The 27,885-nt window shown below is 35.1% G+C and overlaps 1 protein-coding gene across 1 annotated transcript; it reads left to right on the forward strand.

The window, feature by feature from the left end:
- Positions 1 to 27,885, forward strand: LOC145601415 (mediator of RNA polymerase II transcription subunit 23-like). The gene is made up of 21 exons (XM_081657431.1): positions 1 to 163; positions 251 to 285; positions 1,545 to 1,644; positions 1,760 to 2,737; positions 4,737 to 4,971; positions 7,454 to 7,671; positions 7,953 to 8,160; positions 9,781 to 10,058; positions 10,914 to 10,997; positions 11,226 to 11,320; positions 13,014 to 13,176; positions 13,270 to 13,515; positions 13,982 to 14,152; positions 14,344 to 14,457; positions 14,568 to 14,693; positions 15,609 to 15,757; positions 18,067 to 18,307; positions 18,402 to 19,173; positions 21,618 to 21,799; positions 26,902 to 27,005; positions 27,281 to 27,885. The coding sequence occupies exons 1-21, from the start codon at positions 71 to 73 to the stop codon at positions 27,483 to 27,485; spliced, it is 4,797 nt and encodes a 1,598-aa protein (XP_081513557.1). The 5' UTR covers positions 1 to 70; the 3' UTR covers positions 27,486 to 27,885.

A 27,885-nucleotide genomic window follows, 5' to 3' on the forward strand; every position in this document is an offset into this window, starting at 1 on the left:
TCTCACCCTTCACCTTCATTTCACTTCCCAATTGAAGCTGCTTCAAGAACTGAAGAACAATCAAATTGAAATGGAGCAAAATCAAAGACCATCTTCTTCAAGATCTTATCAATTACACCCAGCTAAATCAGTTATCACTGATCTCTTCAACCTTTATTTAGGGGTAATTCACCAATTCCTGCAATTTTTGTAGTTTTCTCTAATCTGGTTTTTTTATACTTCAATTTCTTGTTTCTTTTCATCATTGCAGAGAATTTCGCGCCAAAAATCTGATGAACAAACACCGTAAGTTTCGTTCTCAGTTGTTCAGTTCTCGCCCAATTTAATTTATGCCCATTGATTTTATTTTTATTTGTTTTACTCATTTTGTAATGAATTTATTTGTTTATAATTGTGTTGTATGTTATGGAATTTGTTTAATCATTGTTTAGTATTCGTAAATATTCTGCTGTGTTTGTTAGTTGATTTGGTATATTATGGAGAACTTAAAAACGGGTATAGTTTGTTTCTTTTAAGTTATTCAATCTGTATTTTTTAAGTGTATTGGAATATCTTTTTAAAACGATTAAATTGACGACCGTCATTGTCGATAAAGTGGAAAAAAGTACGAACACTTTGAAAGCTCATGTTGGTATCTATTGAGTAACGATATACCGCTTTTGGTGATTGATGGTGAAAGTGGTCAGTTAATTGGTGAATTGAACAATCCTATGATTAGGGCGAAGCATAGATGATTAATTCCTAGCTGGAAGCTCATTGTTTCAAATTTTTTTATTCTTAATCTTTAAGATCACAAAAGCTAATGATTCAATTGTTCGGAGATAGTATGAATATGGTAATGAGTTTGAACAAAGCTAAAAATGTATGAATGCAGAAATTAATTCAGGTTGCTGTCTTTAATAAACTATCTAGCTATTGGCAAATATGGTGATTGACGGGGGAATTGGTGTCGTGGGCTTAAACAACCTTTATTTAGAAGCGTAGATGATTAAACCCTAGCTGATTTCCATTTGGGGGGGGGGGGGGGGGGTGGCGGCTCAGAGGGCAATGTTATTGGGTTTGTGTGGTATTGCTATGGTCGTTGATTTCGGACGTCTCATAATTTATTAAGTTATAAACAAACTCATTGTTGTTATCCAGTTACACATATTAGTACTTAGCCATAAGTAACACTCTTGGGTCATTAAAGATCAATACCCATGTTCCTTGGTGAATAACTTATTAACTCATCAGTTAAAAGTTTGAAAAATCAGTTACTGCATTATATAAATCTTGTATCCCCATCACTTGTGGTGATTTATCTAAATCTTCGATCAATTTTCTTGCTATACTCTATTTCCTTTACGAACAGTTCCTTATGACGATTCTTGTTAGCGGACCCCTAATCATTTTGGGACTAAGGCTTTGTTGTTGTCGTTGTTGTTGAATGACTAAAAAGAAGAGGAAAGGTATACTAAAATGTATCTGATTCGAAATAAATTGAATGTCATATATGTATACTGTGGTATTAAAAATTGATAAGATAATTGGTTTATTGTCTCTAGGAATAAAGCACAAAAGCGTGTAACAGCGCTAAACAGAGATCTTCCTCCTCCAAATGAGCAGTTTGTTTCTGATTTTGAACAAGTTCTGAGGCAATTTCCTGTGAGTTTCAGCTTTGGATGTCTGATCTAAGATATGTTCACATTTGATATGTTTTATTCACTTTTTATTTCTTACTTTCAACTTTGACCTTATGTATCTGTGACAATTGTCTCAGGATCAAGAGCAACTGCGTTTGGTAACAGAAGCTGTTCTGATTTCTCTAGTTGTTCAGTGTTGTAGCCATTCTCCACGAGCAGAATTTCTTCTGTTTGCTTTGAGAAGCTTGTGCAGTATTGAGCATATAAAATGGGATACTTTTTTACCATCACTTCTCAGTGCAGTGTCCTCTGCAGAGATGTCATTTGGTCAAGGTAGTCAAGCTACACCTGCAGCCACCTTAACAGTATCTCAAACTGGGATGTTGCCAACCACAAACACCATATCAGTATCCTCTACTTTTCAGTCAAACCCTGCATCACCATTAATCTCTGCTCAAAATATAGGATCCCCTGCTCAATCTGTTAATGAACCATCATCTGCTATAACTTCATCTCCAGTAAAGCTGAATGAGATATCTAGCAACCACCAACAGTCATCCCTGATGGTCAGTTCAGCAATAAGGGATAGTGCCATAAGTAGTCTGCGTCAGCTCTGCTGTAAAATTATTCTATTAAGTCTAGAGTCTACTTTGAAACCTGCCACACATGCTGAGATACTATCTCATATGCAAACTTGGCTGGTCAATTGGGATCAAAGACATCAATTCAATGATGAATCTGATGTTGCAAAATCTTGGAGACTTGACAAGGCTCTCATTGACTGGCTTCATAGGTGTCTGGATGTTATTTGGCTGTTAGTCAAGGAGGACAAATGTCGAGTACCATTTTATGAGTTATTACGCAGTGGATTACAATTTATTGAAAACATACCAGATGATGAATCCTTGTTTACACTTATAATGGAGATTCACCGACGACGGGACATGATGGCTATGCATATGCAAATGTTAGACCAACACTTACACTGTCCAACTTTTGGTACCCAACGATTTTTACCTCTAGCCACTCCTCATTTTGGAGGTGAAGCAATAACAAATTTGCGGTATTCACCTATCACATATCCAAGTGTTTTGGGAGAACCATTGCATGGAGAGGTGACCATGTCAACGCTATTATAAGTTTAATTTCTCTTACAACACATTTTTATGCTTAATTATGAAAGTTTGGCTTAAAATCATGTTTCAACTTACAGCGACTATTAATTAGTTGTCATCAAGAATATAATTTGGATTATATAGTGAGAAACTATAGATTTGTCTGTGGTAAATCAATCTGCCTGAAGGATAGTTCTTGACATGCTTCAGCTGTATTGTCTTTATTTTATTTACTGCCGAGACTCCTGTGAGGTGTGACCTTATTGTCAGTTGAATTTATAGTTCCTGCATGTGTACTGGAATCAATGCAACTTGTCTGAATATCTAACTTAACATAAGCTGTTCACTTATGTAAGTTGCATGTTTTTGGCTTTGTCAATACCTGCAATTTTTTTTTCTTTGTGTGTTGCTATCCTTGCTGCTGTTTTCGCTTGATTTCCTTTCACACTTTAGGTATCCTCCATTTTTTTTTAAATGTCATATCTGAATTAGATTTCAATTCCTTTAGGATTGCCAACTCTTCTTAATGTTGCTATGAATTTCAGTTATGTTTGACTGCTAACCCAATCCATTTCATATTATTTTTAAGGCTTTTTGCACTCTTAGTCACTTACTTTTACAAGAAACTTTCCTCTACATTTATTTACACCTTTTCTTTGACCTTTTCTCTTACTATTTCTTTTTTCCAACCTTACACTTCATTTTGGTTTCTTTTCAATTCTAGTTAAAAACAAAAAAAAAAAGAGAATACTCTCTCTTGTTTACATTTTCCTTACTAAAATATCGGAAATGGAAAATAGGTTAAAATAAATAAAACTATCGAGGATAAGATGGTCTGAGTTCAACAAAAGGGAAAAAAACAAGGACTGAGTATAAACATAGATAACCATAGATACCTATTAGCTGCTTATGTATACTGTGACTCTGTGAGTGTCTTCTAGGGTTAATATAGGATACAAAAATCCTACCTAAGCCAGCTTAGCTATGTTTGTTGTTTAGAACTCACTCTTTAACATTTAGCACACTAAGGCTATGTTCTCTTCACCTGATATTTGTTTTGGTTTGAAATTTTTAGTCAGATAGGTTTTGTCTGAAATTTCTGGCATGGTTGGGTCAGATCTTATCTCCTGGCTTGACTGAGATTTGACCTTATATGTATGCAAATTTATAAGAAAAAGCATTATCAAGAGGGGTCTAGTTGGAGTTTTCTTAATGTATTTTCCAAAAGTTATTTTCATAATTTTAACTTTGCGATAAGAAAATGCAAATAGTAAGGTCTTGTCATTTGACTCCAGCTATACAATTGCCTCAAAGAACAGAACCTGTACCCTTGAAATTGTTGTTTTGCCACTTATTCAAGCCTAAAACAAGGCTAGTAGGAAGTGCTAAAGAGAAAAAAAAACCAACGAAAAGAGGCCAGAAGATGCTTAACAAGCATTTTTTCATCTATATTGCTCAAAACAATTTGGGTTTTGTGTTCTTTACTCATCATTTCATTGGCTGTCCTTTTCATCAAACATTTTGCAACCTCCTAAAATACTCCAAAGTCAGTGCAGATCAACAAAACATCAAATTTTCTTCATCTTCTTTCTGAATTTTCTTGTAAACAATCTGTTTATGGGTTGAGGTTGACACAGCATGCATTAATTGATGAGAAGATAATTGTGAGGTTGATTAAGGGTGCTGAAATCATGTATATAAAGTGGCTGGTAAAGATAAGCCTTTTATAAATTCTTGAGATGGAGTGGTTGGAAAGATATGAGGGAGAATTGGGAATTCCAGCAAGTTTACTCATTTGCCTTTTGCTTCATAGTCCTTACAATGGATTTTAGATAATCCGATTCTGTTGTTTATATAAATAAAGTAGTTTCTATTGAACACATGTACTTGTAATTTTCTGTTAATAGATGCTTCTTGTTTGTCTTTGATACATTCATAAGTCTCTGTGATGTCTATTCTTGAGTTAATCCTTTTGGTTTCTTTTTATACTTTGTTGCAGGATTTGGCAGTTTGTATCCAGAAGGGTACTTTGGACTGGGATAGAGCTTTACGGTGTATTAGACATGCTCTGCGTACAACTCCCTCTCCAGATTGGTGGAAACGTGTGTTGCTTGTTGCCCCCTGTTACCGGCCACAACCTAATGTATCCTCTCCTGGAGCTGTTTTCACATGGGACATGATTTGTGAGGCAACTGTTGACAGAATTGTTGAACTATTGAAGCTGACAAATTCAGGCAAGAAGCTTCTAGCCATTTCTCATTTTTTTTTCCTAGTCAAACATCTATACATGGGAACATATGGTGATAAAGTTTAGGGTGAAATATGAGATGAGCTATTCTGGGTTATTTGGTAAACTTAAAAGCTTTTAAATTTGGCTTATAAACACATTGCTGTCTCCTTTCTCATTTGAAGCAATACAATTCACTAAGTGCTCCCTCCCTCAAACTTTCCCTTTAATTTTCCTTCCTTTAACCCCCTCCCCCCTACCTAAAAAAAAAGTAGAATAAAAAATATTTTCACCACCACCTCTTAGCATAGTTGCTTGGAAATCTATTATGAAATATGAATAACCTATATGAAACAAAAAAGCTGCCAATTTTTTACCCCTCTCTGAAACTTCTACATTTCTACAGCAGTTATGTATCTGCTGCAAATGCTCTGAGCTGCAGTCATCAGAGCGGGTCAGTTAAATACTGCTGCTGTTGATGCAAGGGATTTTTTTTTTACATGCAACTTAATAACTTATCATGAAAACAATCTCCTTCTCGAAACGAACACCCTCCCTGAAAATTGCCCCCAAACCCTAAACATGTTTTGTTTTGAGTGGGGTGTTTAAGGTTTGGGGGTCGTTTTTCAAGAGGGGAACAAGGGAGAGGGTCGCTTCGGGGAGGGGCCGTTTCAAGGAGGGTCCTTTTTGGGAGGGGAACATGGAAAAGGGGGTTCATTTTAGGGAGGGGGTGGGAGTCATCGTGGAGGAATGGGAGGAAGGGGTGGGAAATGAAAAGGGCAAGGTGTCAAGGTGGGTGGCGGCGGGGGAGGGAAATGGGCATCGCACCATGGTGAAGAGTTGGGCGCTAGTAGGGGAAAGGGGTTGGGTGGTGGGTGGGGTGGGTGGGGAGGGGTTGGGTTATTTTTGTAAGAAAATAATTATTTCTAATATAGTTTAATATTTGTAAAAATTAAAATGTAACCATAGTTAAAGATTTTTATTAAAATAGTTAGGAGGTTTAGGGAGTTGCAAACTTTTATGTCATAAAGTTTAGGGAGTTTATTGAATTAACCTGTTATTGTAGGTCATAACTGATTTTAGTGAGTAAATTGCAACTTTTGTAAGTTTAGTGAGTAGCTTGCAACTTTAGGCCCCGTTCACTTCACCTTAATTTTGCTGAACTGAAATTATTTTTACTGAACTAAAATTATTTTTGCTGAATTTAAATTATTTTTACCGAACTTAAATTAATTTTACTGAATTGAAATTATTTTTGCTGAACTGAAATTTTTTGTACTGGTTTTTAGGTTATAATTCTTCTTTCAGAAAACTGAATTTTACTGAATTGAAATTATTTTTACTGAACTGAAATTAATTTTACTGAACTGAACTTATTTTTATTGAACTAAAATTATTTTTACTTAATATTATTTTTTTAAGGTGAAGAGAACAGGGCCTTAGTCTAAGTTCAGGGAGTGGTTGTGTACTTAACTCCTTTAAAATACATCATATTATTTTTACTTAATATTATTTTTTTAAGGTGAAGATAATATGACGTAGAGATGAAATTATGTTGCTGGTTCTTAGGGATGGGGTTACTGATTCTGTTTCTGGCATTTGGCAATGGTGTATTTTCTCTCAGCTTGACACTTTGGCAGAAATTATCCATAGAGATCACAGCTATTAAGGTCCAAAACTTCGAAGTTCCAATGGCTTTGAATTGGTCTTCTTATTCTATAAGAAAACCCTCCTTTCTATCCTTGTGATCAAATTCATGTATCTGTTGGACTTAATTAAAATAGTTCTTAACAAAGAACCACGCTGGTATCTAAGAATCAACCACTTAGCCATCTCTCAATCAATTTCTATATTATTTTAATTTCCATGTTGTAATGAGCTGTAGAAAAATATCTGGGTAAGTTATAAAGTGTACCATTTTTCTGTAGATGGTGATATATCTGGGCTGTTTTTATTTTTTATTTATTTTTTATTTTTTTATTTTATTTTATTTATTTATATTCATTTTTAATAAATATAAAATTAATTGTGCCTCAATCAGAATGCTACTCTACAATCTGAGTATTCTGTTATACAGATATATATTTTAAAATTACTGTTTCAAGTCTTCCATGACATTCAGAGTTCCTGATCAATAGTTAAAATGTACCGGTCACAACTCTTGCATAGTTATATTCCCAAACTTCGTAAGCATCCTGATTTATGTTTTTGGTAGGAATTAGATCGTTCCAATTTTAGTTCATCCTTTTTATATTTTTTTTTATCTATTATTTTTTATTTTACAAAAAAAAAAAAAACTAAATAAAAAAAAAATCGCTTAACTCTTGATATGGCTATCAGTGTACCAGATATTGATCCTATGTTTATGTTAATCATTTTTTTTTTTAATCCCAAATATCGTGATCTGTGATTGTGCTTTACTGCATTGTATTTGTGTCTGGAGAAGTTACCATTATAGTGAGCTAATTGGTGTTCTAATGTATGTTCAGAGTCAAATTGTTGGCAGGAGTGGCTTATTTTTTCGGATATATTCTTCTTTCTGATGAAGAGTGGCTGCATTGACTTTGTTGATTTTGTGGACAAGCTTGTTTTGCGGCTGATTGAAGATGACCGCCATATTCTTCGGACAAATCATGTTACATGGTTGCTTGCACAGATTATTCGTGTTGAGCTTGTTATGAACGCTCTAAATAATGACTCCAGAAAGGTATTCCAGCTGGTTATGGCTGAAAGATCTGTTATCTTTAATTTTGTCCCCTCTTTTCTCCCCTCTCAAATGTAGTAAAGCAAGTCGGAAAAATAGTCTATAGGGGCTTACAAGTAGTTAGTCAGTTTGACTAGTGCATTTTTTTGTGTGATAATGATTGTTGTGCAAAATAATTTTTTAACATGTACAGATTTTTTTTTCACTTCCTCTCGATACTTTTTCCTTGCTTTGATCTCATAATTTGACTGTATAAAGTTCGAGTTTTCCTTTTATGCATACAGGTTGAGACAACAAAAAAGATCTTATCATTTCATAGAGAAGATAAGAGCTCTGATCCCAATAGTCCTCAAAGTATACTGCTTGACTTTATAAGCAGCTGCCAGAACTTGAGAATATGGTCTTTGAACACACTACATAGAGATCACTTGAATAATGAGCAGCTTCAGAAAGGAAAGCAAATAGATGAGTGGTGGAGGCAAGTGAGCAAAGGTAACCATCAATTATATTGTAATGATACCTGTTACTTTATCAGGAATAAATAAATGATGTATGACTAATCAACTTCACCCAAAATATGAAGCTTATATGATGCATACAATGAAGTACATGTTCATTTCTCTAACTATTATAAAACCTTTCTTTTTATTTGCACAAGCACAACCATGTTCATCCTTTTTTTCTTGATCCTTAAAGTTTTGTATAGTTTGAAAAAGGCGAGAGAGTTACTATTAAGTGACGACACAGCACTGTATTAAAAAAGCATTATAGAACTTGTACTTGAAAAAAAATCCAAGCGAGTTCTCTTATATCAATTACTAGTCATGGTAGCCATTTTATTCCTACGTATACTTAACAAAATTAATTGGTCACTAAGATCAATTAATCATTAAAAAAAAAAGTATAGGCATCGTTGTACAGAGGGCAAAGTCATTATAACTTCTCAAAATATGCCTCTGCACAGCAAAAGTTATCAATACGATAAATAGTATAACATTCAAGGATGAACGGGGGGATAGGAGCAGAGGTGGTGATTGGTGTAGCAGTGCTCCAGCAGAGGAGGTTCGATGATGTGATTTTTTTTTTTTTTTCCATTTTTGTTTGAAAATTTGGTTTAGATGTTAAGAACAGGGAAGATCAAGAGAGACGGTTGAGCAGTTCTAGGTGCAAGGTTGGAGCATAATATAGTTGATTTCATTAATCCAAAAGAAGAAATTTTAGTTAGATTGATGTTCCACTTATATATTGACCACAAATCTTGTGGGTTGGGGAAATTATGAAGGGATGATGGCTGGGTGGAAGTAGGGTGAAATACGGAGAAAATTTAAGAGTTGGTTGCCTCCTTAATCTCATGGCAAAGCTTATATAAACAAGGTTTAGGATAATTTTGGGGGTTTAAGATAAGTATGATCTTGTAATTAGATAATAAAATCAAATTTCAAGTTTGAGAAGATTAACTTTTTGTGACATAAAATCATTTTTTTGTATGATAATTATATTTAAAGTATACAAGAAAATTTAGGGCAATATGCACACTCTCTCTCTGTCTCACATGCACACATTCGATTTATATGCACACATTTTTTTATATGCACAACTTCTAGACAAGCTTGTTAGAGTTTAGATACTAATAGTTCATTCAAATTTAAAACTTTGAATGAGACATGTTAGGCACAACAGTAACTAATTTATTTTTAATGTATCAATACGATAAAGAAATGTTCTCTGTTAACTTCTTTCTTTTTTAACAGTCTTTTTAGGTCATCTTCTTTTATAAATAGCCTCTACTTCCTAAAACAATGATAGTGATGATTTGTTTTATTCCCCCTACCCTAGTAAAAAGCTGTTATGGAAATAGGGCAAAAAATCTTGAAGAAATAAGTAATTACTGATTTAGTAATAAGGATTACGAATTCCAATAGGACAAAAAATCCTCCATTTATTTATTTATTTTAAGTTTCATTGGTATCATAATGTATGCATGTGTTTAGTGCTGATGCAAAGAGGAGAGTTTCCCTTAGGAATGTTGAGAATATGAAGGCCTACTAAATGTAGTAATGTGTAGATGTTGATTGTGTATCGGAGTCAAAAGTTTATGCTTTCCTGATACAGGTGAACGGATGCTGGATTACATGAATATGGATGACAGATCAATTGGAATGTTTTGGGTTGTATCTTACACAATGGCACAGCCTGCTTGTGAGATGGTGATGAATTGGCTTAATGCTGCTGGTACAGAACTATTACCGGTCTCTGGTATGCAGTCAAATGAGAGACTTGTAATGATGCGGGAAACAAGTCCCCTACCAATATCACTAATATCTGGATTCTCAATTAACTTGTGCATGAAACTTGCTTATCAAATGGAGGATTCTTTATTCTCTGGACAGGTATACTGTTATTATGTCATTAGTGTTTTGGTTTTATGAAATCTTAGCAACCAAACTTGTTAATAGCAGACTTGTAGTACTACAAACTTACAAAGGAATCAAAAAATTATTTCTAGGGGTAAATTTGAGAAGCTTTCTTGGGCATTTGTTCCATGACTATTGACTACTGATTAGCTCATATGCTACGTTCTTTGTCTTTTCATATCCTGTAGTTGCTCGTGATTACACCTACTGTGATTTTTCCTACAATTTTGTGCATTAATGCTTCAATGACTTAGTTCGAATATTGTTTTATAAGGCATCCTTAAGACCTTTTGCCTTACAATTCGGCTCATTCATGCCTGTTGTATGGGAAACCTGTTGTAAGGTTTCCCATCTATACTCTAAGCCTTTAATTATTTATTTGCAGTCTTTTGTCTATTTTCTTTCTTTTCTCCCATCTATACTTATTCCTGGAAAAAGCTGGACCAATTTTTTATAAATATACAATCTAAAATTTACGATGTTGCCATTACTTTGACCGGGGTGGACCGGTAGATGTGGAGCGTTGGATGTTAGTTGATCTTATGATTGTAAGCTATTCTCACATATGTATATAAGCATTTACAGTATACCATTAACCAAAGAGTGTGCCAATTTACTTACCCCTATAAAAACTCAAAAATAAGCTACTCACAAGCTACGTATTTTACCCAATCCATGAATAGCATTGTATTGCTTCCCAGCTAACAATGACATCTGAACTATGTAAGAATATTGATCTAAAATTAGGACAGTAGTTTCGCTGCATTTTAGAAATTTGAGACCTGAGGTAGTAGTACACTGTGGCTCTAACAAGCTGTTCTTACTGTGTAGGTTATTCCTAGCATTGCAATGGTTGAAACCTATACAAGGTTGCTTCTCATCGCGCCATATTCATTGTTTCGCTCACACTTCAGTGTAACTTCTTTACTCTATTGACTGATTTTTAAGCTGGTTTATTTTATGTTTTTATCTATAATAATTAGAGGTAAAAGACTAATATGTTGTTATGGAGAACTCTTTATTAAGGGCTTTGAGATGCAGATGATTTGCTTAAACTTCTGAATGTATCAACAGGATTACAAATTGAATTATTATGTATTGTGAGCTTGTCATGTGTAAATGTCTATTGCTTCATTGTTGCAGCATTTGACTCAAAGGAACCCAAGCACACTAAGCAAGCCACTAGCAACACTTTTGGTTCTAGAGATTCTGAATTATCGGTTGCTTCCACTCTATCGGTGAGTATGACTTGTTTGTGTGTGTTTGTCTTTATATGTGTACTCATATAGAGTGAGGATTTTATTCTAAGAATTAGAACCCTACTTTCCATGAAAAATAACCTAGATCACTCGTTTCAAAATTATCATTAGTAAGGATTCAACAAAACACAATCTGTTGATTTTGAACATCAATTGGTCAAACCTATCACCAGCTATTGCCATGCTGGTTACCATACCCCTGTGATGATTTTTGACTCAAAGGCTACTATGTGGCTTCATGTGTGTTGTTTGCTTCACCTCCAACTTCTACTTTTTTCTCTTATTGGAGTTGAGTTGAAGGAAAATTTACTATTAATCTACCATAACCCTGGATGTTGTCATTTATGGCAATGAAGCACAACAAAAATGGTGATGATTCCCAAAATCTTAACAGTTTCAGCTAAATATTAAGCAATTATAAATTTATTATACACTTAAACTCATTACTATTGCCTATCAACTAGAATTGATATCAAGATACATCATTGGGATCTGGAATATTTCCTAGCTTTCTTCCCAAACTTTATGCTGTGAAGAAAATTATAAGTACTGGATAACAACAGAAAAATTACCTAAGTATTATTTATTTCTATAAATAGAAGCGAAATATTGTTGTTGTAGTTCTAAAGAAAAGAGAACAAAAAAAGAAAAAGAGTGGGAATGTATGTGAGGGAGGGAAAGAAAAGAGTGTGTATTGTCATTGGGTGTGTGTGTGAGTGGAGAGAAAAAGGTTGGAAAAGGAAAGGAAGGGTGAAACCACTAGAGTATACCAAAAAGGGATTAAGGAACCACAAGAAAGTTTTTTCTTAGAAGTACTGAAGATTCTAAAAGGCACTTTCTGAGGTACAGAAAAACGATTGCATCATTTTGATTAATCCGTATTGAGGACGTATGAGTTGTCTCAAAAGCCTGTGATCTTGACCTTGTTCGAATCAAATGTTTTAACCCCTAATGGACCCGCATTGAAGGTTTAACCAGTATTTCACTCAAAAGTTGCTTTTCAGATATAATTTGAAAGATTCCTCGTCTCGTCAATAATGGCTTTAAGCCTCTAATAGTCTACTCTTAATTATGACAGTGTACAACTATTAAAATCCCTAAAAGACTTTCAAATGAATACGCAACTGTCTGAGATCAACGCATCATTTATGTTCGTGCATCACTGTACCGCTCCCGCAATGGAGACCAAAACCGTATATTTGAACAATAGCACTTTCTCATGAAATTTGTGTTTTAAAATGTGTGATCTGAAAAAAAAATCCTTATGATTACAAGATTTACAACAATGATGGGGCTTATCCCTTCAATTCATAAATTTGTTTCTTGGTACAAGTACGGTCTTTATGTGCTGTTGTATATGGTGAGGGGTTGTGTAATCTATTGGAGAATTACTCCTTCAATCAAATATTTCTATGAGAGTGATGAAGGGAGCCTATGTGACATTGGGCTTTTAGTTGCTCTATTATCCTTTTTTTTTTTTGGTTGGGTTAGTTGCCCTAGCTGTTTTAATAGGAAATAATTATTACTTATTATAATACTGTGTCATAGTTTGAACTTGTTTACTCTCTATCATTGAGTAGCAGTTCTCACCTGGTTTGTGCCCCCCTCTTTTATTTATTTATTTATTTTCTACTTCAGAATGAAGGAAATTGATGCATAACTTGAATTGTAGGTATGAAGGAAAGAACAAGAGCTTAATGTATGATGTCACAAAAATTGTTGCTGCCTTGAAAGGGAAACGCGGTGATCATCGTTTATTTAGACTGGCTGAAAATCTATGCATGAACTTGATCTTATCCCTGAGAGATTTCTTTTCAGTGAAGAAGGAAGGAAAGGTGTTAAGGTTTTTATAATGCTTACTTGTTTTCATTCAGTTTTATTTTACTCTGGGTATAATTCTTTTATTTTATCATTTTTTAAAATTGCAGGGTCCTACTGAATTCACTGAAACTTTGAATCGAATTGCTGTCATTTCTCTTGCTATTATTATTAAGACGCGTGGAATAGCTGAGTCTGAGCATTTACTTTATCTTCCTGCGATGTTGGAGCAAATATTGTCGAGTAGTCAACATACTTGGTCTGACAAAACTCTGCGTTATTTTCCTCCTGTTCTACGTGAAACTTTAGCTGGCCGTTCAGATAAAAGGGGACTGGCTATTCAAGCATGGCAGCAGGTTTTTTAACATTTTCCTTTTTAATTATTATTTTCTTGCAGTGCTTCAAAGCCGCAAGTTTGAATTACAGATTTTTAAGGCTGCTTACACCTTTTGTAGTAATCACTCTGTTGTGCCATTTCAGTGATTTTACAATCTAATATGTCTGTGACTTTGTGTTCTGTGATAATTTTTAATGATATTCTTAAGCAAGGGACTTTAAAATCAGTACCTATTATTTATTTATATATTTAATTATTTTTTTGCTGAAGAATTTACTAATTACACTATACGCAATATGGACAAACCAGTACCTAAAGTAGTCGTATAATTGGGGGAAGCCCAATTGTATGCTGGGCACTTGATTGCTTTTAATTGCTCTATAAAACTTGTATGTTGAGCTTATGTGACATTTAGGGATACCAATGCCCAAAATAGTTGTATAATTGATTTGATATCTAATCCTATATGTTGTTTTTTGTGACAGGCAGAGACTACGGTTATCAATCAATGCACCCAACTTCTATCCCCGTCAGCTGATCCTTCTTATGTATCGACTTACCTAGGTCATAGCTTTCCTCAACACCGGCAATATCTTTGTGCTGGTGCTTGGATACTTATGCATGGACATCCTGAAAGTATAAATAGCGCAAATTTGGTACCTACCCTTTTCTGCTCGTATTTATTTTTTTCTTCTTATTTATAAAAAAAGAATTTCTTTTTTTTTTTTTAAAAAAAAGCAATTTATAAATGGTTACATGATTATGGATGGAATGATTTTTGTGTATGTAAGCTATGCAATCTTGTTTGATATATTCTAATTTGAGGCTTCAATCCAATCAAGCACAGGCACGTGTGTTGAGAGATTTTTCCCCTGAAGAAGTCACTGCTAATATTTACACCATGGTTGATGTTCTGCTTCATCACATTCATGTAGAACTTCAGCGTGGACATCCTTTGCAGGTGATGTTGCTGGCTGTTGCCAGCATATAAATATCTTGAAACTTTTCACTGACTCACAATTGGAAAATTCATTCATTTATTTTTTTATTTCATCTTGGTTATCGTTGCAGGATCTTCTTATGAAAGCATCTACAAATTTGGCATTCTTTATTTGGACTCACGAATTGCTTCCTTTGGATATTTTAGTCCTTGCATTGATTGATCGTGATGATGATACACATGCGTTACATATTGCAGTGAGTTTTATTTACTTTTTATTTTTTTTATTAATATTATTATTATCATTATTTTTTATTACAAGTTTCTTTCCCAAATGACCTCTGGTTTTCAAATTCAAGTGGGTTTCAGTCTTGGTATTTTCTAGACTATTTTACAAGGAAGCTTGTAATTTTAGAAATAAGGATAGTTATTCCAAATTCCGTGGTTTATTCTTCCGTATGACTATAGCTGCTCATATGCAAGAGCGTGAGAATTGAATGTAGGATTTTATGATTATACCTTATGACTTTGAAGATTTAGTGCTTTAAGAAGTGGTGTTCTCGAGTTCAATAAGTTCATATTGTTTCCTAGAGATAGTGTCAGTAATTCCTTGCACAATACCCAAGGTTAATGACCAATAATCTCTTAAGATCAAATGGATATCATTCATTTGAAACAGCACATAAATTACAGGAAAAGACACAGTTATGCCAAGTACTAAAACTTCTGTGCATTAATATAGGTTACAAGGTATAATGAAAATCTAGCTTGCTTGAAAGGGATAAGTCTTGTTGCTGATGTAAGAGTAATTATTTGATTTGATGATGGACTGAAATATAAAACTGCTATGGCTCCAGGAGCTGTCAATTTTTACATTATTTACGATTCCTCAATGCAGTTAGTCTCTTACATGGAGCCTAACTCATATCCTATTAGCTTTTAAACATAACAACCATTGGGATGGTGACAGGACTGATAGGCTTTCTTCCCCTAGCTCTTACTAGAGAAAAACCTTTCTATCTTTCTATTCTTACTTCCGTAGCATATACCATACGTTGCTCTTTAAACCTTCTTTTCTTTTACTGTTATAGTTATTCCTAAGGGCAGTCCTAGTCTTAAATTTTTTTTATCGTTATCTGATGATTGAGTTGTCTTGCAAAAATGGTTTGCAGATCAGTCTACTTGACAGGCAAGAGCTTCAGCAAAGATTGAAATTATTCTATTTGACCCGTGGACCTCCTGAGCATTGGCTATATTCTGGAATATTTAAACGTGTGGATCTGCATAAGGCATTAGGAAATCATCTCTCTTGGAAAGAAAGGTATTTTTTTTTTCTAAATTATGCTTTATTGGTGTGGACTTGTGGTAGATCTCTTTTGGATAAATGTTTAGGATATAGACTTGGAAGACAGTTGCCATTATTTGTTATATTCAACTGCATTAATTCATGGTAGCCATCTTAGAAGGGCAGCCTATTGAGGATCTAGAATGCCCTGTAAATTGGCCACTTCTACTTGAAGTGGCAAAGTATTTCTATGTTTTCTACATTAACACTTCAAAACATAATGTATACAATATTCTAAAATGGTTGTCTAGCTTGGATTAAGCACCATGATATGAAATGAAGTTAAGGATTTAAAGATCAAGGGGTTGACCGGAAAAAACCATTCACCCATCAATATTATTCTTTCATATGACTATGGGCATGTGGCAAATCTAGTGGGGTTTTTGTTGTAGAGACTAGGTGGAAGTAGCTTCATTGGCTGTCATCTTCAGTGGCAGCCACAACCTGGGCAGAGCTACAAGGGGGGCTGGTAGGGGCCGATAGCCTAGCTTCACGGCCCATAATTTTTTTAATTTGGCCCCTGTAGATTTATTGTATATGTATTATTAAGTGAAGACCAGTATCACATAAATGGTCTTGCTTTAGTGGTGAAAAGGTACTACATGATACCACACATGGTTAGAAATGGTCACTTGTTCGATTCTCCTAGATCTCCCACTTTATTTCTTTTTCTTTTTCTTTTATATTCCCACTTCTTTATTTATGTATTTTTTCTCTTTTATTTTTTCTTGTATAATTTGGGTGTTTTTTTCTTTTACAATCTCTCTTCTTAATTTTTTCCCCTTCTATTTCCTTCTACACTTTATTTTTCTCTTTATTTTTTCTTATACGATGAAGATTCAATGCTTCAAATTCAATAATACTTTGTCTAAATTTTATTAATTGATGATCATCATGACTTATCTTGTGTATGATGTTGTGACATACATTCCAAAAAACATGTATTTTCTACTTCCTCTGTTCTTTTTTACTTGACCTATTTCTTTTATCACGCTTGCCAATGCAAAACTTTAGCGATCAATAACTTAAGTTCTACATAAGTAAAAATTATTAAAGTTGTATATTATGATAGTACTTATTGAGACATAAAAGATCTCACATGAATATATTTTTCCTTATGTATCATTCACAAAAGACAGTCAAAGAAGGGGTGGTGAATAGTGTAAAAGTCAAAGCGGGTCAAGTAAAAAAGAACGGAGGAAGTAAGATCTAAATGTTCAATATCGCTAGTTTGTGTTTCTACTTGTTTTTGTTAATTGTTAATGAATTAGAGTCGTGTTTGCTTTTGTATGATGTTGTGACATACATTCAAATAACACGTAACTTTCTAAAATTTAAATGTTATATATTGTTAGTTTGTGCTTCTACTTATTTTTATTAATTGTTATTGATTTAGAGTTGTTTTTAACTTTTACTACAAAGTACTTCGTATTTGTCTCTAATTTGTTTTAATGCTGAGGTAAAATGATTAACTTTGAATTTTTGTATAGAAAAATTTATATTGTCAATGCTAACACGAAAAATATTTTGGCCATCAAAAATAATAGCCTTGGCCCCGTTAGCTTTTAATTTTTGGCTACGCTCCTTGGCAGATGCTTCAAGGCGGGTTATATCAAGGAATATTCTACATTGTCCTTGCATTGTAGCCTTAGGTCTTATTTGATATCTAGAGTAGCCCTTTCTAAAAATGGATATCTTCAGTATTTGTGCAATAAAGTGAAAGGAGTAATTATTGAATAATTTTTATGGGGAAGGCAGGGAGGGGTGGGGAGGGGGTGGGGGGGGGGGGGGTGGGGGAAGATGAAGACAAATTATAGGGTGCAGCACCTGAGGGTGGTTGTTTGATGAAGGAGAGCAGGGATGTGGGTTGTCAGGGGGGCTATGTTACTTAGACTAGGGAGCACGTACGTGGCTGACTCGACTGTTTAATGAAAATTTTCTATGTTTGGTTTAAAATGATGTTGAAATGGCCTACCCATGTTGAAGCATGGGACTGTCCAAGCTCCAAGGTCTGACACGGGTACTTTAGGTAAAAAGACATATTTTATGTATTTATTTATTTAATAATGCTTTTATCCTTTTTTAGCGAGTTAATAATATTCTTGAAGCTTGAACAGCTTTTGCCTTTGAAGTTTGAAGGTTAGCTTTTGAATTATAGTATAGGGTTACTCCTATTCCATTTTACTTCGAATACTTGACTGACATTGGGTGTAATGTAATTGACTTATGTTAACTATGTGATAATGTATTGACTGAAGCATATCACTCTTTCACTTATCTTGTAGGTTTCCTGTGATTTTTGATGATATTGCTGCCCGTTTGCTTCCTGTTATTCCTTTGGTTGTTTACCGACTCATTGAAAATGATGCTATGGATCATGCCGAGAGAGTTCTGGCGATGTATAAACAATTGCTAGCTTACCATCCTTTAAGGTTTACTTTTGTCCGTGACATATTAGCATATTTTTATGGTCATCTTCCAGGAAAGCTAATTGTCCGCATATTGAATTTGCTTGATTTACCCAAGGTAATAAAGGGCTTTGTTTTCATGATCTGTAATTTCATTGTGATTCTTGTCATCTTGGTGGCTGATATCTTTTGTGATGCAAATCTTGGTTTAGATTCCATTTTCAGAGTCGTTTCCACAACACATTTCCCTAACAAATACTTCATGCCCTCCTCCGGATTACTTTGCTTCCCTGCTGTTGGGTCTAGTGAATAACGTCATTCCTCCCCTTAGTAGCAGCTCAAAATCAGGATCAATCTTAGATGCTTCATACCTTTCAGCGCGCTGTCCGCCGAATAAAAATCCTGTTGCAAATCAATCTGGGCAAACAAATGTTTCTGAGGTTCAGAAGGCTTTCTATCAGATCCAAGATCCTGGGACACACACACAGCTGGTGCTTGAAACAGCTGTAATAGAATTGCTTTCTCTTCCAGTTTCTGCTTCCCAAATTGTGGCATCACTTGTTCAAATCGTTGTCCATATCCAATCTACGCTTATTCAGTCTAGCCATGGGTTGCATGGAACTTCAAATAGTTCGGGGCAAACCTCTGTGTTACCAACATCACCTTCTGGTGGAAGCACAGATTCTATGAATGCAACCAGATCTACCGCACCAGTTTCTGGACTGAATACGTCCAATTTTGTTTCTCGTAGTGGCTATACGTGTCAACAGCTATCGTGTTTATTGATTCAAGCTTGTGGTCTTCTACTGGCTCAGCTTCCACAAGATTTTCATGTACAACTCTATCTTGAGGTGTCACGTCTTGTTAAAGAGACCTGGTGGCTCAATGATGGGAAGAGGTCCCCTAGTGAGCTGGATTCAGCTGTTAATTATGCTTTACTTGATCCGACATGGGCTGCTCAAGACAACACCTCCACAGCCATAGGTATTATTTATTATTGTTTTTTTTCCTGCTTATTCAGTTAAAAAAAATTACGAACATTTATGAAAAAGGTGCTTTTAAGTGGTCGACTTTGTGAAAAAGGTCCTTATATAATTATATTCCATTTAGGCTGTAAGGAGGGACCTTTTGACCGGATTTTGGAGATTGACTTTATTTTCCAGGTGTTGACCATCATGTGACTGTAAACCCCCCCCCCCCCCCCCCCTATTTTTTTTTTCTTTTTCTCCCTTAACCCTCCTATTCCAGTTGACCCTGATTCTTATCCCCTTATTTCCTTTCTCTCTCTAATTTGTGAACCCTAGTTTTCACAAAGCAGCTTGTTCACTACAACAAAGTTCAAATCTAGTCCTTCCCATTCAAATTGAAGGGAAGTCGCATTAAGTGAGGTCAAAACCCCTTTGTTAATTATACTAATGTAATTGTTAATGCCGATTAATGGTTTTTTCAATTTCTAATTTTCCAATTACAAATATAAAAAGTTGTTTTTAAATTATAGCATTTCATCCCCACACAAACCGTTGAAATGGTGTACTTGTGGGCTTCCAATTGCCCAGTTGAGTTATTACACCGCCATTTATGGACTTTTGCAAGTTACATCAGATTATATAAGAGAGAGAAAGGAGAAATAGGGTGGGAAAGATTTAGGGTCAGTTGGAATTTGGAGGGGAAAGGGAGAAAAAGACAAAAACAGGGGAGGGGGGGGGGGTATGTCATGTGCTGGACACTTGATGGACTGATGGTCAATGGCTGGAAAATAAAGTCAATTGCCGGAATTCGGTCAAAGATCCCTCCTTACAACCTAATTGGGATGGGATATAAAGACCTTTTTTGCCACCCTTTTTTATACAAGGACCTTTCTCACAAAGTCAACCACTTAAAAGGACCTTTCAGACGAACTTTCCATTATTATATTTAACTTGCATTTGTGGATACCTTTCAGACAAATTTTCCATTATTATATTTAGCTTGCATTTGTGGATTCTTTTGGGATTTTACTGCCATATCATTACTTTTTGTTGTTTGCAAATATATTGGCTCAGTATCATAGTTTAACATGTCAAAATTCTAAGCTTGAATAATTTCGTCTTAATTTAGTTGATATGGTCGGGTTTTATATACAGCCAAATTATATCAGCTCTGTAATTAGGTCCTAGCACGTCATTCTCTATCCTTATGACATTTATTTCGTTACTCTGAACTGGTAAGTAAATCTAGAAAAGACCGATAAGAAGGATTGTAATGTTATTGGGTGGTGCAATTGTAGAATACTTAAATTCTGTTATTTAACCTATTTTTTTTTTGAGCTTCTCTTATATACTTCCTCCAATTCAAAAAACTTGCATCCAAGCTCCTTGGCTCACATATTAAGAAAGAATATAAAGATTATGAATGGACAATATCGTCAATGTATCAAATTAACTTTAACACTGTTGAGAGGGTGGGTTGGGTTACTATTAAGCTTATAAGTTATTTTAGTTAGTTAGTTTGTCCATCTGCCTTCTTTATCCTCATCTTAAGTTGTATATCTAGGAGCTTGGTTGCAATCTAATAGAAAAATAGGAATTTGAAGGGATGAACAGATCTTAATCAAGGGGGGTTTTTTTTTCTTTCCTTTTTTTTTTTTTTTTTTTTTTTTTTTTTTTTCCCCCCCTCTAATGCACCTCATTAGTGCTTACAATCCATAACACTCCGTTCCGTTTTGATGATCTAATGGTAATATCTGGAGGTTATGTGACTACCATTTCTTGATAAAGTAATGCGAAAATCACTCAAAAACATCTGAGGGCTTGTTTGATTAGGTGGTTTCAATAGGGGAATAGAAATTATCCCCTTTATATTCCATTGTATTTATTTGGTGCATTTAATTTAAAATTCCCTAATAACCAGCCCTACTGTCAACATCGACAAACTAGAATTTGAAGTGTAGATATATATAGACACACACACTTTGAAGTGTAGATAATAGACACAATTTGGCAAATGGACGTACAGTAAACATTCAAAATTAATGATGTCTTGTAAATGAGTAGTGAAGGTATTTTTTATTTACAGACAGATAGCATTGCAGCCTTTTACTTGTTAAGCTTAGGCAGCAACAAGAGTGGTTTACAATATCATGGTATCAAAGGAAAAAAAAAACAATATTGTACAATCAATGATAGATATTTTCTGTGAAAAAAAAAAAAAAATAGATTGTCCAATAAACTTAAGATTTTTCTGTGGTTGCATTATGTTTCTAAGTCAAAGCGCAATGTACTATGAAAAGTAATTGAAATTTAGTTAACATGAGTTACATGACACAATGTAGAGGCTGCTGAAACTATAGTTTACCAAACCTCAAAATTATAAATTTTGCAGTTCTGTGCTGTATTTCATATAATATAATATGTAGGATTCTTATATTGTTTGATTTTGAATATTTCCAGGCAATGTTGTCGGTTTGCTCCACTCATTCTTTAGCAACCTTCCACAAGAATGGCTTGAAGGAGCCCATGTAATCATAAAGCAACTCAGGCCAATAACTTCAGTGGCTATGCTTAGGATAGTTTTCCGTATAATGGGTCCATTGCTCCCAAGACTTGCAAATGCTCATACTCTCTTTAACAAGGTACGGACTTTATGCACTTTTGTATATCCTATTTCGTGTCATCACCTTTTCCTTTCCATGAAAATAATATATCTTGCCTAGCAGGTGCTCCCTATGACCCTAAATATAGTTTTCTCTGATTTTTTTATTTTATTTATTTACAATTTCTAACTTCGTAGCCGGATTAGTAAGGGGGAGGAACTATACAGGCTAGTACAAATTTAGGAATCAAGTAGTTAGGAGTCTGTTGTTGTTGTATAACTTGGTTTTAACATGTTGAGAAACAGTCATCTTGCCGTCATCTTGCCTTTCGTGTCGCTCTATATATTTTTAATCATAATTTGGTTTTTCTATATAAAATTAAAAGAATGTACTTCCTCCGTTTCATTAAACTGCAGCACTTGAGGGTGACACATTATTTTTTGCAATAGCAGCGTGTAAAAAAAATTTGCGCCAGATTTTAGGGTTTGACCTTGTTTGTCGGTGTTAACTACCCAACGTGCCTCTCACATGTTCACTCAATACCACCCCACTTTCCCCTCCAATTGCGCTTTCTTTCTCCTCTATTCTTCCAGCATGAAATCATGTCGTGGCCCACCATCGTTGGCGGTTCTATGGTACCATGCAGGGTTCAAAAATGCGGCCGCACCATCAAGTATCGGCGAGTTGTAGCGGTTTTCAATTTTTCCGAACCAAGATTTAGCGTTTTGATGCGGGTTTTTAAAATACACCGCAGTTTTCGGAGCGAATCGGCCAGTACAACGATTTAATCATGAATCGCCCGAAAAATCGCTTGAATTTGCGAAATTTTCTTTGACTTCATCGTAAACCAAAGTGAAGTAGGAAAGAGGGGGAGGAGAGAGAGAGGGGCAGGAACAGGAAATGGGTGGTATTGAGTGAAGGTGGGGGGTAGGGAAATGGGTATAGGACAGGTGTCAATGTGTCATTTTCAATACCACTTGTTTTGCTTTTGACCTTTTGTCCTTTTGACTAACTTTAACTAAAATTGTCTTTACCCTTTTAAGTGTTACGGTTGTTACCCAATATTTACTGTACAAAACAATTTATTTTAGAAGATAATAATAATTAATTATTAAAATAAAAAATATATTTTTTATTAGACGAAAATGATATAAAAATTTATTTTTTTTAAAAGTTATGAGTAATAATATTAATAAACATATAAAATCATAAAACTAAAATTAAGTGACCACATCCGCATCAATTTCGTTCCACGATACGTTACCGTTATCGCGATCGTTCCCGAAACCGCATTTTCAAACCATGGTACCATGTAGCCACTAAAACTTTTGATTATCCCTCTCTTCACAATTCAACTTTGTAATTGGTGGTGAAATCATCAATTTTTTTGGGAAAATTAATGGGTGCAATTATCATTATAATTTGGGTATTTAATTGAAAACTTTTTTTTTTTTTTTTTTGTATGTGCTTGCTTTATTGTGCTTCAATGGAGGTAGGGGATGTGGAGGTGGGGTGGGGTTTTCGGGTGGATGGGGGAGAATTAATAGGGGTGGAATTTTCATGGGAGTGGATTTATTGGGTGAGATGGTGTTAGTGAGGATGGCAGGGGGTGGTGGCAGTGAATTGGTGTTGGTGAGGATAGCAGAGAGGTGGAGTTGGTGATGGTGGCGGTGAGGTGGTGGTAGTGAGGGAAAAGAGGAAAAAAAAATACTACCTGTTATATATTATTTGCAACGATAAGACATTTTTCCTCTCTACATTATGTCAAATCGTTGCAAATAATGTGTAACGGAGGTAGTATAAAGGAAGTGGTTTTATGAGATCACATGACCCACACGTGACAAAGTCAATGCCAGAAGACAAGGTCAATGCTCGCATTCTGGCATAAGGTGTGTTCCCGCACATCAATCTTAACATGCGCAATTCTGTAACCTCTATATTTTTATTTTCCTTCTTAGAAGCCAACGTTCGACACCATAAAGCAACACTAATCTTATGGAATTACTATAGAATTTCCCATTACATTGTAAAGGAATGCTTCGGTCACATAACACTTGCTTGGCCGCTCTCCATTGTAACCACCACGACTTAATCCTATGGGCTACATTTTAGATCAATGTCACTATTCTTCTGGATGATCGACCCAAGGTATTTAAAACAATTACAAACAAATCCTTTTCGTCCAAACTCACTACATCATCGATTGTCTCCTTCTGTGTACCAAAGCTCCATACCAAATATTCAGTCTTACTCTCACTTAGCTTAAAACCCTTGATATTCCAATCTTTGCCTCCATTGCTCCAATTTGGCATTAACTCCATCTATAGTTTCATCCACCTAAACGATATCATCCGCAAACAACATACACGATGAGACCTCATCTTGAATTAGCCGGTTTACTTCATTTAGAACTGTTGCAAAAATAAAAGGGCTTAATGCAAACCCTTGATGCATTCCAATTGTGATGGGAAAATATTTTATCAACCTCCCACATGTCCTCACATTTGTTGACACATCCCACTACATATCCTTAACCAGGTTCAATTACCTTCGCAGGATACCTTTTCTTTAAAATTTTCCACCAAAGTACCTCTCTTGGCATCTTGTCATAAGCCTTTATTGAATCAATAAAAACGATATGGTCTTAAAGACCTAAGGAGTGTTGTTAAAAAAAAAATTATAAGGTGGTTTCTTACAAAAAAAAAAAAAATGCATTTTGTAAAGAGGTGTTTTTTGCATATTATCCAAAAACTTAAATAGTAAAAAGTACTTCCCCTTTTCTTTATAGTTGTGACAAATATTCTTAACACGCTTTATAAGGAAGGGATTAGAGAAAGTAAATTGACAAATAAATGTAAAAAATTAAACCATAACAATTTAACATTTTTTCCTTATTAATGTATTTGTTTACTTGCTTTTCTCTTATACGATGGATGTACTACACTCCCCCTCTCACAATATATCTAAAGTGGAGGCTTGAATTGACAAGGCTTAAAATTTGCACATCTAATTGTCTACCCAACAGTTCCTTATATAACATTAGGAAATCCTAATGAACCTTAAAGTACCTCACCAGCTATGTTACTCAAACTCTTCATTTCACCTCACGTACCCGTGTCGGACCCTCGGACATGGGTGGGACACTTGGACACTTCATTTTAGTTCAAAATCATGGAAATTTTTCAAAATTTAATCGGATCGGACACTTGGACACGTATCCGTGTCGGACATAGGTACCCGAGTCCAAGTAACATAGCTTACCAGTATAGTTCTAATAGGCGTCATATGGAGAAATTTCAATCAATTAATCAATCAATCGATCAAAGCCTTAATCCCATAAGTGGGGTCGGTTAACATGAACCAAATTTGATTATTCCATGTAGTCGACATAAATCTTCCTCCTCCATCCCTTACGATCCAATGCTTCATCCTCATGCAAATCCATATACTTCTAATTTTTCATAACTCCTTCCAACCAAGTCATTTTCGGTCTCCCTATCCCTCGTTTTACCCCTTCATAGTCCCACTCTTCCACTCTTCGAACCGGTGTACCCTCGGGTCTCCGTCTTACATGCCCAAAGCAATGCAAGTGATTTTCCCTTAGTTTATTTTAATGCCTGCCACACCTACTTTCTTGCGAATAACCTCATTTCTTATTCTATATCTTAGAGCGTTCCCACATATCCACCTTAACATGTGCAATTTCGTAACTTCCATCTTTTTAATGTGCTCCTTCTTAGAAGCCCAAAATTCTGTACCATAGAGCAACACGGGTAGAATTTTACCTTCAATTATAAGGGAATGCTTCGGTCACATAACACTCTGGTGGCCGCTCTCCATTTAAGTCACCCCGACTTAATCCTATGTGCCACGTCTTGATCAATATTACCATTTTTCTAGATGATCGACCCAAGATACTTAAAAAATACACTCATGGTCAAATCCTTTCCATCCAAACTCACCACTTCATTGCTTCCCCCCCTCTGAGTACCAAAGCGACATACCATATATTCCATAAAAAATACACTTCGCTTGTTTGTATTAAAACCGTCTTCACTCCAAACAAGTGTGCCCCTTCTAAAAGGTCGAGATAAAAGCTTACAAAAGACTTCTTCTCGATAGAGCACTAACGACTATGAGTGACACGAGCGTGTGTCTCTGAAAATGAGTAGGCAGGAACTTCATAATGTGAACTATCTGATGACGCATGGGCGTGTCTCCTTGTAAACACCCACACATGCTTAATCTTGTGTGCGTGATTGCTCGATTATGAGTCGTATCTCAACAAATTTATTTTTGTAAATAATATTTTGTAACATAGGCACTCTTATGTGACACTTCTCTTATACTCCCTTTGTCCCTTAACCTATTTTCCTTTTCAGACTGTCCATTTAAGTTTGACTCATACTATATTTTGTTGTGGGGAACTATAGCTTTACCCTCACTAACAATCACTACATTTATCCCCGCCACTTTTCTCTCTCATCAACTCTTTTCAACCAACAATTTAAAAAAGTAATTCTACCCCTTTAGAGAAAATAGAAGGAAAAGAGGAGTAGATAAAAAGATAAATATGTGAGATTAGACTATGGAGCAACTTTGTCGTCTTTTGAGTGTGATATTTATATATTACCATCCTCTTTTCTTCTTGCCACCATAACCACCAGGATACCATCCCCCCTTCTCTATAAGTCCGAGGCCAATAGGCCCAACAACACACATTTATTCCTGCTCCCTATCTACATCTGAATACTACTCATTTTTGCAGAAGAGAGGGTAATAGACATGGAATGGTATTGGAAATATGCTACATGTGCTTTTCTCTGAAACATTTTTTTTATTATTTTTTATTTTTTTTGCTCCAAATTTTGAAGAATACCTTAAAGAATGAATGACAAGTTCTTTTTGCTTATCATTATTAATGATGAGACGATGATGTATAAGTCATCCTTGATCACTACAGCAAAGGTTATACTCTTTATCCAAAATGGCATCCCAAGCTAGGTGATATGTTTTTGAGTGCAAGTTTTTTAGCTAGAAAAAAATAGAAAGAAAAGTATACGTATAGATTTTTGTGACCTGTTTTCTTAATTACCCTTTATGTTCTAACTTTTGTTGTATATGTCAATCTAATCTTGCAGACTCTCTCTCTTCTACTTGGTGCAATGGTGGATGTCTTTGGAAAGACTGCACAACCATCCGTGCCTGCTCAGGCTTCAGAGATAATCGACCTGATTGACTTCCTGTAAGAATAGGGCTTCATTATTCACCAGAATACGGCTAATCATAATTAATAGCAAATTATTTGAAATGATCAGAACTTATTTGTGAATTGAACTAAATGAATTTATCGAATTTTATTACAACATTTCTAGTTTTTGGAACTTATTGGAATATGGAACTTGTCATAGTTTAGATTTCCTGCAATTCTATTTATTAAGATGAAATGAACAATCTGTTGTAATGGTTGCTTACCTGACATTTGTCTTCCTAACCACTTACTGCTCTTTTTGGTTTCAGGCACCATGTTGTGCATTATGAAGGGCAGGGTGGGCCAGTACAATCCACAAGTAAGCCTAGAGCAGAGGTTTTGGTACTGTTTGGTAGAGCATTGGAAAGTTTGCGACCAGATGTACAGCACCTTCTATCACACCTAACAACAGATGTAAATACTTCCATCTATGCCTCTACTCATCCAAAGCTTGTCCAGAATCCGATGTCGTGAGCTTTCTTTTACATTTCATGATTAGCCTTGTACGGATTGTGACATTTTATCACCTATGTCCATTTTCTGATACATGCATGAGATAACTGATGCCAGCACTCAAAACTTGTCCCATTCAAATTTGAAATTGATACAGCACTCCAACTTCTTTGGCTGAGCTATATTTTTGTTATCTAATCTTATAGCGGTATTCCCTAAATGAGGTTATGGATGGAATAAGGGAACCGACACCTTTCTCAAATGAACGGTGTACATATGATAATGTACTTTAGTTTGTTTGTTTGTTTGTTTATATTTAGGAATATTAATCAATGTATGTACATCTTGTATTTTGTATTAATTGCTACATTGTCCTAATTCAAAAGTTTCAAATTAATAGCTACATAGTTGCTTATGGTAA

The sequence above is a fragment of the Chenopodium album genome, chromosome 21 (genome assembly GCF_948465745.1).
Source record: "Chenopodium album chromosome 21, dcCheAlbu1.1, whole genome shotgun sequence".
Lineage (NCBI taxonomy): Eukaryota > Viridiplantae > Streptophyta > Magnoliopsida > Caryophyllales > Amaranthaceae > Chenopodium > Chenopodium album.